The following is a 13,460-nucleotide window of genomic DNA, read 5'->3' on the forward strand; positions in this document are numbered from 1 at the left end:
ATTTGGTACTGATTTACACCAGTATTTTTAAGGCTGCCAACAAGAAAGTCCAGAATTTCAGGCAGCCAAAATTCCACAAGAGACAACTGTCTTTTATTTTATAGCTTATGAATTTGGGGCTTAATATGATTTTCCACTAACAAGTTCTGTACCCCCTCCAGAGTGCTGAAGCCGGTTTGTCGATCAGCAAAGTAACACAGAACATATGAAGCAAGTTAATATTAAACTTGAAGGAGAACTATACAAATTAAATTGTTTACTTAGGGAAAAAGCACTCTAGTTGAAAGGGCCAACATAGGACTAATTGCAAACACTTAGCCAGTGTGTTCACATTTTCAGTTTTAATCCCACTAGCAGCAATGTTTGGTGGTGGGGTGGCATTGGATACAGTATAATAAAGTCATCAATTAAAAATCCACCAGATATTGGTGAGGAAGAACTCTAAATACATCATGTCTTCCGTTTTTATTAAATGTCTAGAAAAATGCAGAATTGTGTCTGGAATGGTAATAAATCACAGGCCAATAACTCAGGGAAGAATGAGATAGATGACTCTTTTTTAAACATAAGTAAAAGGAAGAACCTGGTTTAATTAAAAACAACAAAATGTTTTTGGTTTCTAGAAATAAATCTGTCGCAAAACAAGACTTCCATATATAATTAGGAAAAAGTCAGTACAGGTTTTCTTTTATATGCTCAAAGCAATTTTTTCAAGGAAGTCAAAGAGAGAATAAATACTGGACACTGAAATGATTAATTTTTATTTTTTTAAGGAAAACCATGAAATCTTCTTCCCTGTGTGCCGTGAAGAAAAGGAGAGACATGCATCCATCCTTTAATGTTGAACTGTTCCATGACTAAAAGACTTTCCCTAGGATTCTAGGCTTGTCCAAAAACCTTCATGTTTCACATAATTCTGATGTGGTTTTACATATGTGTTCCCAATCTAAGAACCAGCAGATATATAATTAATAAAATCAGCATAGGAAGCCTTAGAATTATTTGTCTACAAACCTACTATCAAACATGGCATCCTGCCATGTTTTCTAGTTAAGAGAAATTAAGTATACATATGAGGCCTACTGAAGAAAAAATACAGGAAATATTTCCACAACAGAGGCTCACACTATAAAGAAAACCATATCAGATGCTTCTAAACTGGACATTGAATCCTAAACTCTTACCCCAAAGCCTGGCCATGTTGCCTACCATGGATGACTTCCAGACCATCAACAGCATCTCTGCTTTCCTAAAAGGGATAAGAATCTCTGATGGATCCTTAGGCTCACCAGGGAGAAGGAAAGAGCATTACATACATAAGCACCACACAACACCACTATATATCCAAAACAGTAGCTGTACAAAACAATTTCTTTTAACCATGCTGCCAAATTGCTCCATCGAATGACAGTGAAATCTAAAGGTGAGTATGGACAAATGGGAGAGAGACTTCTGACATCCATTCTTAATTTTTATAGTGGAAATATTTATATAAAAATCTTCATTAAAAATATAATGCTAAATTACTCCATGAAATTTATTATTAGATAATAACATAATTTTATCTAGGCAAACTATTAAAAGTGACATTGAATGGATAAATTATTTCACACCTAAAGTCACCATGTCTAGAAGGATATGAAGAATATCTACAAGTTAATCTTTAAAACTTAATGTCTTTACCTGTACCAGGTTATAAGACAGAGCATTGAAAAAAAAAAATCATCATTCTGTTTGTAAAGAAGGCCAAGCAAATACAAATATGTCCTGGGTGGTGGTCAACCATATACTTATTGCTGCTATCAATCCTGGCCCTCTGTCAGGAATTATACATTTCTGGTTCACTTAATCAGGAATAATTTTCTTATTTAGTACAGTTAAGACAAATTTCATTCTTAAATTCTCATTAGATTTCCAAAAGACACCATATTAAAATTCAAACTATGCCAAAACTACCTAAGTGTGGTGTATAGGGAAAGGAGAGAAATACATCTCTAAACCAACCAGATCTACAGAAAATTGCTTCATTTTAAAATTTAAGTTTATCGTTCCCCAATTCCTCTCTCCATTATTTTGGTCCTACATTTATTCCTTATTCAGTATTTACTAATCTATTTTAGGTAAAGCGATGTAATCAGCAGTAATGTGACTGGACTGCACGATACTTATTTTCCATTTATTTTCATAGAAACATTTTGGCAGTCAGTTTAGTTCATGGCGTCCTCAGAAAACCAAATAGGATAGAATATACACTATTTTATATACAAACTTGAGTCCTGAGAGCAAAACATAAAGGTTGAAAGAGAGGGGTAACTTCTCATTAAGGCTGTAAGAGATTTGAGTAACTTAAATGAGGAGATTCTGAAAACCCTGGCTTCATTTTAACCAATCTCGAAGAGCTAGCTTAAGAATGTCTTGCTCAACCATTCATGACCAATGGTAAATGCGTGCTTGACATCACAATCAGGTTATATTTGAACTTCATCTTTTGCTTTAAGTTCACGGCATGTACCACTCAGATGTGTTCCCGACGATTCCCCACTTGACAACCGTGGGGTCATGGCAGGGGTCTGTGTAGTCAGCAGGAAAACAGATGGAGGAAAGCTGGGAGTCATGGCTTCAGGCAGAGAACTGAGATGGTAGGGAAGGGAGTGTGGGTATCTGGGAAGCACTTGCCCTGGGGTTCTGGCTGGCATCCTTGGTGGAACTGCTTTAATCCCAGGCTGGGCTATTGCGGTAATCAAAGGTGGTGGGAAAACCAAAGGCTTCTCTTTAAGAATGCCAGTTGTCTGTAAATGTTCGTCCTTTAATTTTGCAATATCGTTAAATACCGAGGCAAGAGGTTGGAACTTGGGTTCCCAGCTGAGGAGATAATCCCAGAGGTAGTTGCCTCTTACATCATGATTAGAGGTTCTCTGGGTGGGAAGAGCCACGCACCTTGCTTCTTGATCATCTGAAATCAAAATGGACTCTCTCCTGACATCAGCCTGGATGCTCTCTTTTGTCTCTGTCTTCTTTAGTGTCTGGGGTAACACGTTATTTGGAACACAGGTTGTGCCACAGCCTTCCCGATCTTCTTCGTCAAATGCATGGCTGCTTTCTGCTGGTTCAGCAGTGACCACCACATCAGTTTCTCCAGACAAGCAGGAGAGCTGGTCCGAGTCCCTTGGGATTCCAGAGTCTGGGACCCTGGACTCGCGGTCACTGAGGACTGAGCCAGCATCCTTTCTGTAAGGATGCTCATTTATCCTCTGGATTTCCTTATCTTCTGCAGTCTCTCCTTCCACAGAGCAGTGGCCACTGGAGTTTGAGTGCCTGTACAGATTCACGATGTCCTTTTCCATGATACTTATTAAGCTCAGCCATTCAGGCAGGGTGTCTGCAGGAACCACCTCGTTACTACCCTCCTTAGTTTTCTGGAAGGGTTTGAGCATGCTGCCCTCTGTGGTCAGTCCCAAGCTGATATCTAAGGAGGACGATGTTTTCTTTTCTTCATAATTGTTTGCTGCATCTTTTTGTTTATGTCTTAAAATCAATACAATTAGAATGAAGACGAGTATCAGAAACACTAAAAAGGAAACTGTGAGGCTGACTGAAAAGCCATAGCCTGATACTCCTGAGAGCTGTCCTTCTAAGAAAGAAGACATGTTCACAAAAACTGTACAGACTGCAAACCTGGAGTCCGCTTTGGGGCTACGAGCAATGATTCTCATTTCAATGGCGTCTCGTTCATGGAACTGACTTCTTATTAGGAGAGGTGCTCCAGTCAAATAGATATTTCCATTCGTTTTATTCACTAAAAAGAAAGGAGATGGCGTCTCCAGCAAGTACAGCACGACTCCATCGACACCCGCGTCTTCATCGGATGCTTCCACTCTGCCAATCAGCTGTCTCACTTTATTCTTCTCTGGAAGGTTGAAAAAATACTTATCTTGAGTAAACACGGGTTCAAACTCATCTATCCCTTCAATATCTAGCCAAACCGTTAACGTGGCTGTTGAGTCACCTTTGTCTTTTGCCTGAACTGTGAGACAGTATTTATTGTCATTTTCATAGTCAAGGACTTGCTGAGTGTGAATATCCCCTGTCACAGGGTCAATGAGAAAGGGATCATGGTCATGAGGCCTCTCATGAGTGCCCAAACAGGGCGATAACACAGAATAGGTCAGTTCTCCATACGGACCTGCATCAAAATCCAAAGCATTTACGGAACATACGGTGGAGAGAACAGGCACATTTTCAGGAACAACACAATTTGAGCTTGAGAACATAAACTGAGGTGCATGGTCATTATCATCCTGGACATTGATAAACACAATTGCAAAAGAAGAATGCTTCTTTCCTTCATCTGAAGCTTGAACAGTTACAGTGAATTTTGTCGTTTCTTCATAGTCCAGAGGTTTAATCAAATAAAGAACTCCAGTTTTTTCTTCCAAGTGAAAATGCCCCTTCTCATTTCCAGAGATGATGTGGTAGGTGATTTCTGCATGCAAACCCACATCATGGTCATTTGCAGAGACTGTAGTGATGTGACTCCCCAGAGGGGTACTTTCCCTGACATGGGCATGATATTTCAGACTGTTGAATTTGGGAGGATTATCATTGACATCAAGTACTTCTATTGCTACAGTGGCTGTGGAGCTCAATGGAGGGAAGCCATGATCAGATGCGAGAATGACAAGCTTATGATTGGCAGCTGCTTCTCTATCCAGACTCTGAAGCAATACCAGGTAACCAACTTGCTTATAAGGATATTCCGAATGAATGAAACTAGTTTCCACATGGAAATTGTTCTGTGAATTACCACTGATGATGGAATAATCAACATGTGTATTTTCACGGGTCCAGTCATGGTCAATGGTTGAAAATGTGACAAGTGTGCCTCCAATTTGAGCATCTTCCCTCAAGCTGAGATTATAATATTCTACAGCAAACTCAGGAGCATAATTATTCATATCTTTTATTTCTACCTCTACTAAGGTAAGAGCCCTCAGGTCAGGAATTCCACCATCACTGGCCTCCACAAGAAACTGAATTGTTGATTTTTTGTCCAGAAGTAATATGGGATTGATAGTAAATATTGTGCCTGAAAAACAAGACATAGCATTTTAATGCCAATTTAAATTCTCTGGACCCAGGTTGTCAGCAAACATTTATCAAATATTTACTAATATGTTTAGTTATTTGCCAGATTTGTTATTTAAGTTACAATCAAAAGTAAATCCAAATAGGAATTTTAAATTTTTATAGTTATGCTTTTGTAACACTTCAGATCCAGAAATAATACTCCTGACATTCATTCTATTAAATATATGTGTCACTTGAAGATGACTTTGCTGAAAATGTCTCTTAACTTTATTTTTGTAATAAGCTGCCCCATTACCTTTTTTTAAAGAAAACGTATTCTTATTTGAAAAATCTATATCCTATTCTACTATCATAGACACATGTATAGAGACATTCTAACATAAAGATATTGATTCTGGAAATACTGGTTGACATTCACTCTAATCAAATGAAGATAGTATATATGATAATACTGAGTTACAACTATTGCTTAATTATGGAGGTGTCTTTCCTAAAGCTTTTTGTTAATTCAGCAAGTGGATTTCCCTTAAATGAAAAACATTTAATACATTTTATTATTATTTTTTTAAGATTTTATTTATTTATTTGAAAGACGGAGATCACAAGTAGGCAGAGAGGCAGGCAGAGAGAGAGAGAGAGGGAAGCAGGCTTCCTGCGGAGCAGGGAGCCCGATGCGGGGCTCGATCCCAGGACCCTGAGATCATGACCCAAGCCAAAGGCAGCAGCCCAAACCACTGAGCCACCCAGGCGCCCCCATTTTATTATTTTTAAATATAGAAATACATAATCAGAGTCTCACCATGAACTAAATTGATCTAATAACATTTAATGTTTTTTTAAAGATGTATTTATTTTTAGAGAGAGAGGGAGAGGGAGAGGGGAGGGGGAGGGGCAGAAGGGGAGAAAATCTCAAGCAGACTCCACACTGAGAATGGAGCATGATGTGGGCTCCATCTCATGGCTATAAGATCATGACTTGAGCTGAAATCAAGAGTTGTACTCTTAACTGACTGTACCCCCCAGGTGCCCCCATTTAATGTTTTAAAAACATCTGAATCAATATCTCATTGCAAAGCTAATTAATAATTCAAGATGCTACATTAAATTAAGTGCTCAGAGTGACCACCTCACACACTCTGATGGGCTGTGGCCAGGAGAGCAGTTGATGCCATCTGAGCACATATACATCTCCCACCCCCGACCCTCCAAAAAAGAAAGGGAGGACAAAAGAAGAGCCAAATATCTGAAATGTTTCTATCTATACTTTAGCATTCACCCACAGGCTGTGTGGTGACATGACCTACTTCTCCCTTTTGGAACACTCCATGGGCCTCCTACCAGTATTCTGTGATTAAATTCTTCTTTGGGGAAATCCTGAGGTAATTTTTTTAATTAAGATATAATTAACATATAATATTGTGTTAGTTTCAGGTGTTCAGCCTAGTGATTTGCCATCTGTATATATTGCAAAGTGATCTCCACAGTAAGTCTACTTACCATCCATCGTCCTGAGATTCATTTTTAAATCAGCTCTCACTTATGAAATAATGCAATGGTATGCAGAGATGGGGAACACATGGTGTAACAGGTCCCAGGCCCTATTCTTTTCTAGAGTGTGCTCTGCTAGGGACAATGTTTTGCTAATCATAATATCATATCAAATTTAACTTTTACTATCTATCCATTGGTATGCTTTCTCTATGCAGTTCTTAAGTGTTCTAATCTGAAATCACTTGTCTAAATGCATTTCATCACCACAATGACTTGCTTTCTGATAAAAATATAAAGACACTTGGAAGCCATCAAATAAACTGGAATACCACAATAAGTGTTCTTAGTAGAGATGCTTACATAGTTTTCTGCTCAATTTTTCTGTCCTTATTGACTGTATTATGCTATTACTGAACTTAATATACTTGGCTTGGAAAAAAAAAACTTCCACGCTCTTGTAACACGAAGTCCTCAGTACTAAATTAATCCCTTTGCCTTCATTTTGATTCTTGTTGAGGCCCAGGATAATTACCTAAACTGTCCTTGGTTGGACTGATGAGCTGGGTGTTTACTACATCGGGTTCTCTGAAGTTCTGTGCATTTGCCAGCACATAATTTTGCTTTCCAGCCATTAAGATGTTGGAGAAGAGAAATAACACCAGGATTTGCTACCACAGCATTCGATGTGAAGAGAAATAAGAAGGGTGGCATCTATAATTCCAGAGAGGTGAGGTGGAAACATTTCAGGAGCATTTGGAAAAGATTATTTCAGGCTTCTACCTTGTATCTCAAACCTACAGACACTAGTTGAAGGCTACAGACACCTAAAGCCACAATAAATAACTCACCATTCATTGGATCAATTGAAAATTCCTTAGAAGAGGAAAGGATTCTGTAAGAAATGTTCTCATTGCTTTCTAGGTCAGTGGCTGACACGGTCAGCACTGAGTACCCCAGAGGCACTGATTCAGGAACAGTGACCTGAAGGAAAAAGAGAGAAAGGGGCCTTGTGCTTACAGGTTAGAGATATTTTCAAGAACAGGGCCAGAAAATAAAACCATTGCATTCATTTTACTTCTGGAAAACACACATAGTAATTTATAGAGTTGATATATTAAAACGTTATTTTGTACTCCCAGATTCAGAAAAACAAAGTTAAAAAATTTTCATTTAGTTTTGGTTTTTATTATGGAAAAGAAATCCATCTAAATTAGTTCTGCCTGGTAGAGGATAGTTAATAAGACCACTACTGCAGTATTACATACAGAGGATCATTACCTAGTTTAGTTTCCCTTCTGTGTTTATGCTGAACCCATGCATTTGCTACATTCAGAAGTCTTGAAGCCCATTTCCAAGTACTTAGTTGAAGGCTATTATTGTCCTGACTTTCATAAACATACACTAAGTTCTAAAAAAATAAAATTTCCACTTTACAATTTTGTTCATGATTTGTTTCTGCAAAATTTTTATCAGTATATTCCAAAAATATGTCAAGGAAAGAAAGAGTCTTCCCAAATTAAGTGCTGATAATCCTGACCACCATATTGTCTGATACCTTTGCAAATATTAGACCAGTTCTGATTGCTATGGACAGCTGGACTCCAATATCTACAAACTAAAAAAGAAAAAAAAAAAGATGCTATACATCTGTAAGAAACTGAAATGAATGAGCTCTTTCCTTCCATATGTACCTACCACAGCTCCAGAATATTGAATATACAACCCTCAGCATCAACTAAGGCACTAAAACCTGTGGCTACTGACTACCTAAATCAGTTTGTAAACACTGGTTGACAACACAGTCCATCAACACTGTTACAGTATTCCCTATTCTTTTCTACTTTGATTACACTTTCAGCATCTCCTGAGGCCCTTTACCTGGTAAGAATCTTGAGAAAATACAGGTGGGTTATCATTGACATCCACCACACGGACAGTGAGCATTCCCTTTGTTTCATGCACAGTATCCGAAATTTGGATGAACAGCTCATATTCAGTAACTTCTTCGAAATCCAGTGTTTTCACTAGCACCACTGCTCCAGTATTCCGATCAATAGCAAACTTGGTTCCAGGATTACTGTCTTTGGCAAAATTGAAGATGAAAGCTGGATTCAAATCCCCATCATGAACTGATATCTGAGTCACAACGGCACCAGGCAAAGAATCTGCAATAGTCATGACCAATGTCAGCCTCCATTAAAATCCATCCTTTGAAACACTTTTCTTTAATAGTTCCATCCAAACATTTTAACTTCAAGTCCAACATGATTTGCTGTTTCTTGGCACGATTTCTAATACAAAGCTCATTACGAGCTGAACAAAAACTCTGAAGAATTTATGAGCCCAATAAAGTGAAAATTTACCACTGGGTAGGGAATTGAGGAGGTAGGGTATATTTGATTTTTATATTGCATTTTTTATCATATGCATGCAAGACCATTCCAGGACCAAAAGACATTCTGAGCCACTTATTTCTCTTATGTAGTTTCTGTATTAAAATCATATATTCGTGAAGGATATGGGTGGGAAGAAGGTTATTACTCAAAACATTAATATAAAGCATACAATTTTGAAACAAGCATTAATTTAAATGACAATATGTGTATAATAAGTTAGAAATACTTGGTTCCTTATACTTATTTTTGTAAAATTACTGCATTTGGGGTGGCATAGACTATGGAAATTTATCAAAACTATCCAGACTATGGAAAGACAAAATATACATCATGCTAGTGATAAAAATAAATCTCTAATATTATTCACCACCCCAAAGTCACAAAATAGATGGCATGCTAAATGCCTAACATACTACATTTGTTCTTTAGTCTGAACTTCATAAAATAAACCTCGCTTTTAAGCTTACAAGTATGGGTACAGGTGGAGAGAAGATGTCAAGATACTCAGAACAGTTTCCCTATACATGAGACTCATGTAATTTTCATATTTCAGGCTTGAACATTCTGGATGCATCAACCACTCCTTTACCCTATTCAGTATGTGTTTTGATCTTTGCCCTTTGTTCTTGTGATGTGTTGAGAACACTGTTGCATTTTGATGCTAAGGCGCCGTGGTTAAGAACAGTACCTTCAGTAAAAGCAAATGGAAGTATATCAAATGAGTGAGAGCCACAACTGGAGAATTTTTTCTTTGTAGAATATTTTAGAGTATTTGTAAATATCCCTATACATCTACAAATATATGCCTCTGTGAGTGGCAGTTTCTTTGGAAACTGAACACCCTAAAATCTTAGAAACATCTTAGGAATAAGCTGGGTACTGAGAGGGAAAGGAAAGAGGCCAAGAAAGGGGCCAGCACTTTTTGCAAATTTCAATCATAGAGTTGGGTTGGATTTACCATCATAGCCACTGACTGTGGTCAAACTTTGGGATTGCAGACGATGGAGTCACACAGCCCAGGGACCCAACTGGGATTCATTAGCATACTGTGTAAAATTTTGAATTTTCTACCTCTACCGCTAATGTGATTAAAATTTTTCTGTAGGGACACCTGGGTGGCTCTGTTGGTTAAGCCGCTGCCTTCAGCTCAGGTCATGATCCCAGGGTCCTGGGATCGAGTCCCACATGGGGCTCCTTGCTCAGTGGGGAGTCCACTTCTCCCTCCGCTCTGCCTGCCTCTCTGCCTGCTTGTGTTCTCTTTCTCTGACAAATAAATAAAATTTTTTAAAAAAGAAAAAAAAATTTTCTTAAAAAAGAAAAAAAAATTTTCTGTAAATGCTGAAGTTGAGTTTACACTAGAGGAAAGCAATGACTTTGCAGTGAGCATCCCTTCACTCATTACTTGCCAGTCGTATACCACAAAGACCGACAGAATTATCAGTCTAAGGACATTGCTTCTTGTCAGACGAGCTTTAGAATGATCACCATAGTCAACAAAGTATGCTTCTTGATGGAGTACATTTTGTTTTTGAGAACTATCCGTATACACAAAAGCAGCTGTGGGGAATGACAGGTTGAGTCTGAGGAACCGGCCTCCTAAGGCTTAAAGGCAAATCCCAGCCTCAACATTTAACGTCTTTAACATCTGATATTTAACTTCTGACCATCCATTTTCTATTCTTTGTAAGATGAAGACAGAAGCTGTCCATGTTACATGGTTTGTAAGGATTAGTACTTATATTGAACAGAACGCTTGTCTGGTAGATGATATTATACAAGATAACACCATGATTCCAAATCGGCATACTTACTCTCTGCGATTTCCACTGCTTCAGAGGAGAGAAAAGCTGGGGCATTGTCATTTATATCAGTCACCTGTATCTTGATCACACTTGTACCAGAAAGCCTGGGCATCCCTTTATCTGTGGCTTGCACAATCAAGCTGGTTTGGAAAAGAAAGAAGAAATGTAATCCATTATCCAGAGAATTCGAAAAACAACACATGTATCAAATATTCCATTGGAAACTAAAAAAATGAGCTGATTCGCTACTTTTATTTATTCCCCTAGCTTCTACTAAATGGCATCATTTAAAAATTTATCTCATCAGAATGGTAGCCTGGGCATGCCTAGGTGGCTCAGTTGGTTAAGCAGCTGCCTTCGGCTCAGGTCATGATCCCAGGGTCATGACCCGTGTCTGGCTTCCTACTCAGCAGGGAGTCTGCTTCTCCTACTGCCTCCCTGGACCCTCACCCTACCCACCAGCTTGTGTTCTTTCTCTCACTCACTCTCTCTCGCTTTCAAATAAATAAATAAAATCTTTTTCAAAAAAGTATGGTAACCATGAGAGACTACGGACCCTGAAAAACAATCTGAGTGTTTTAAAGGGGTGAGGGGTGGGAGGTTAGGGGAGCCAGGTGGTGGGTATTAAGGAGGGCATGTATTGCATGGAGCACTGGGTGTGGTGCAAAAACAATGAATTCTGTTATGCTGAAAAGAAATTTAAAAAAAAAGAGAGATATTAAAAAAAAAGTATGGTAGCCTGAAATTTATTTATTTTTGACGGATTAAGAGCATCAAATCCAGCAAGACACCAAAGGGTCATGTGGCATTTAAAATAAATGAGCAGTTTCTGGAGACAGACTGTAGAATTTAGTCTTTCCTACCAAGGACAACTTAAAAAAGTACAAACACCAATACCCATTCTTTGGATAAGTAGATGGCCTCCACCCTACCATGCATGGCCTGGATATTACTATATATTTCCATTTTACTGTACAACAAAAGATAAAGCCATGAAGAGATTGCTTTGTATTGATATTCTTTTTAGATCCAAACTCAAAATTGATAGAAACTATAGAATTAAGAGAGGATATTGCATGATTAATACAGATACAAAATGAATGACTGGCTAGAACTATAGAGTAGGGGAAAAGGCCACGATCTGAAAGAATTTACATGCAGTGATTTTATCTCTCTTGGATGATGGTATAACTATCTCTAGCAACTAAATTCAAAACCTTCTTAGTGTCTTCAACTTCTCCATTTCTGTCACCAACCTTCCAAAACCCAAGTCATTGTGAGTCTTTCAGATTTCTCCTCTTAATTACACTTGGACCAGTGTTCCCAACCATTTCAGTCCTGCCTTCAGAGCCTCAGATAGGCTGATCAACCATCCTGCTTTGCCCAGTTCTGAAGGGTTTCCTGGGACATGGGACTTTCTAAGGTTTTTTGTTTTTGTTTTTAAATGAGGACAGTCCTGGGCAAACCAAGATAAGTTAGTCTCTGTAACCTCATCCTCTCATCATCTTGACCTGGAATGTTCCATCTTTATTATATCCTTTCCCATCTGGAATATTTGTTCACCAATCTCCCTACTGCAAGTCTCATCTGTATCTATCGATCTCCCCACACACCCCACCCCACCACCACAACTCAACTGCTCCATCCAACATCCTGAATTGAAAACTGGACTTCCCTATTGAGAACTTTTCCTTGGCTCTTCATGTCCATAAGAGGCAGTCCAGGCCTTGAGCTACATGACCTCCAATGACTTGGCTTCTGCCTGGAATCTTCTGACACAGCAGTCATCACTCTTTGTTCTTACTGACTGATTATCTGCCTCTCCTTGTCTTTTCTGTCTCTTGAGAGCAGGTGAGTTATCTTACTTGATTAAAAAAAAAAAAAAAACACATATATGCTGAGGGATGGTTTCTCAAGATTTATCTGAAATTATGAGGTATTATATGGCAACCAGGATTTAAGTCCAGGTCTTAGTTAACTGGAAAACCTGTGCTCAACAGTCTGAGTTCCAGTATGTATTTTCAACATGCCTCTCTTACATGCATCTATCATGCCCTAAAGTATAACCATTAGCTTTCCACTCCCCTCTAAACACTACAATAACACGAGTTGTCCATCAGAAGACAATCTTTACCTCATAAGTGGTTTTAGTCTTAGCGCATGGTTGATACTATCCTTTAAGAAACTGAGTCTTGGAATTTGACACATTTCTACTTTCTTTTTCCTTAGCTTACCTGAGGAGTGGTCAATCTTTCCAATCTTACATTTTAAAGTGATGTAAAATAAGCATCAACTCTTTCTTGGCTTAAATATCACTTAATAGCAAATAATCCCTGTTTATATACTATTCGTGGAGCACACAGGCTGCTTTCTATGCTATCAGAGCTGGGACATCAGTAAAGCCACTACTTGAATTTCACACTTCTGAGTTTAGGATTAATTCCCTGTGGAAAGTTTGTTTTGTTAGCATGAACATAAGTCAGGTACATATGGAAATATTTTACTAAAAATAAACAAATCATAACATTCTCTGCCTCCACAGCCTGCCCCTCCCCAGTGTCATACTAAAAGCTTGGCCAGGTCATCAAAGTTATGGGTCTGTCAATTCTGCTATAGCTGCAATCACCCGGGTTTTTGCCGCGGTACAGTGTCAGGGGTTCTAAGTCAACTTAAAATGATGAGC

The 13,460-nt window shown here is 38.4% G+C and overlaps 1 protein-coding gene across 2 annotated transcripts in view; it reads right to left on the minus strand.

The window, feature by feature from the left end:
* Nucleotides 1–735: 735 nt before the first annotated feature.
* Nucleotides 736–13,460, minus strand: part of DCHS2 (dachsous cadherin-related 2) — a 256,876-nt gene continuing 244,151 nt past the window's right edge. For both annotated transcript variants that reach the window (XM_082727429.1, XM_082727428.1), the window contains 4 exons: nucleotides 10,787–10,917; nucleotides 8,458–8,744; nucleotides 7,428–7,560; nucleotides 736–5,086 (listed from right to left, as the gene is read on the minus strand). In XM_082727429.1, the coding sequence (XP_082583555.1) occupies nucleotides 2,469–5,086; nucleotides 7,428–7,560; nucleotides 8,458–8,744; nucleotides 10,787–10,917 (3,169 nt within the window). In that variant the 3' untranslated portion in view covers nucleotides 736–2,468. The remainder of the gene's footprint in view (nucleotides 5,087–7,427; nucleotides 7,561–8,457; nucleotides 8,745–10,786; nucleotides 10,918–13,460) is intronic.

This window comes from Mustela nivalis (assembly GCF_964662115.1).
Source record: "Mustela nivalis genome assembly, chromosome: 4".
Classification (NCBI taxonomy): Eukaryota; Metazoa; Chordata; class Mammalia; order Carnivora; family Mustelidae; genus Mustela; species Mustela nivalis.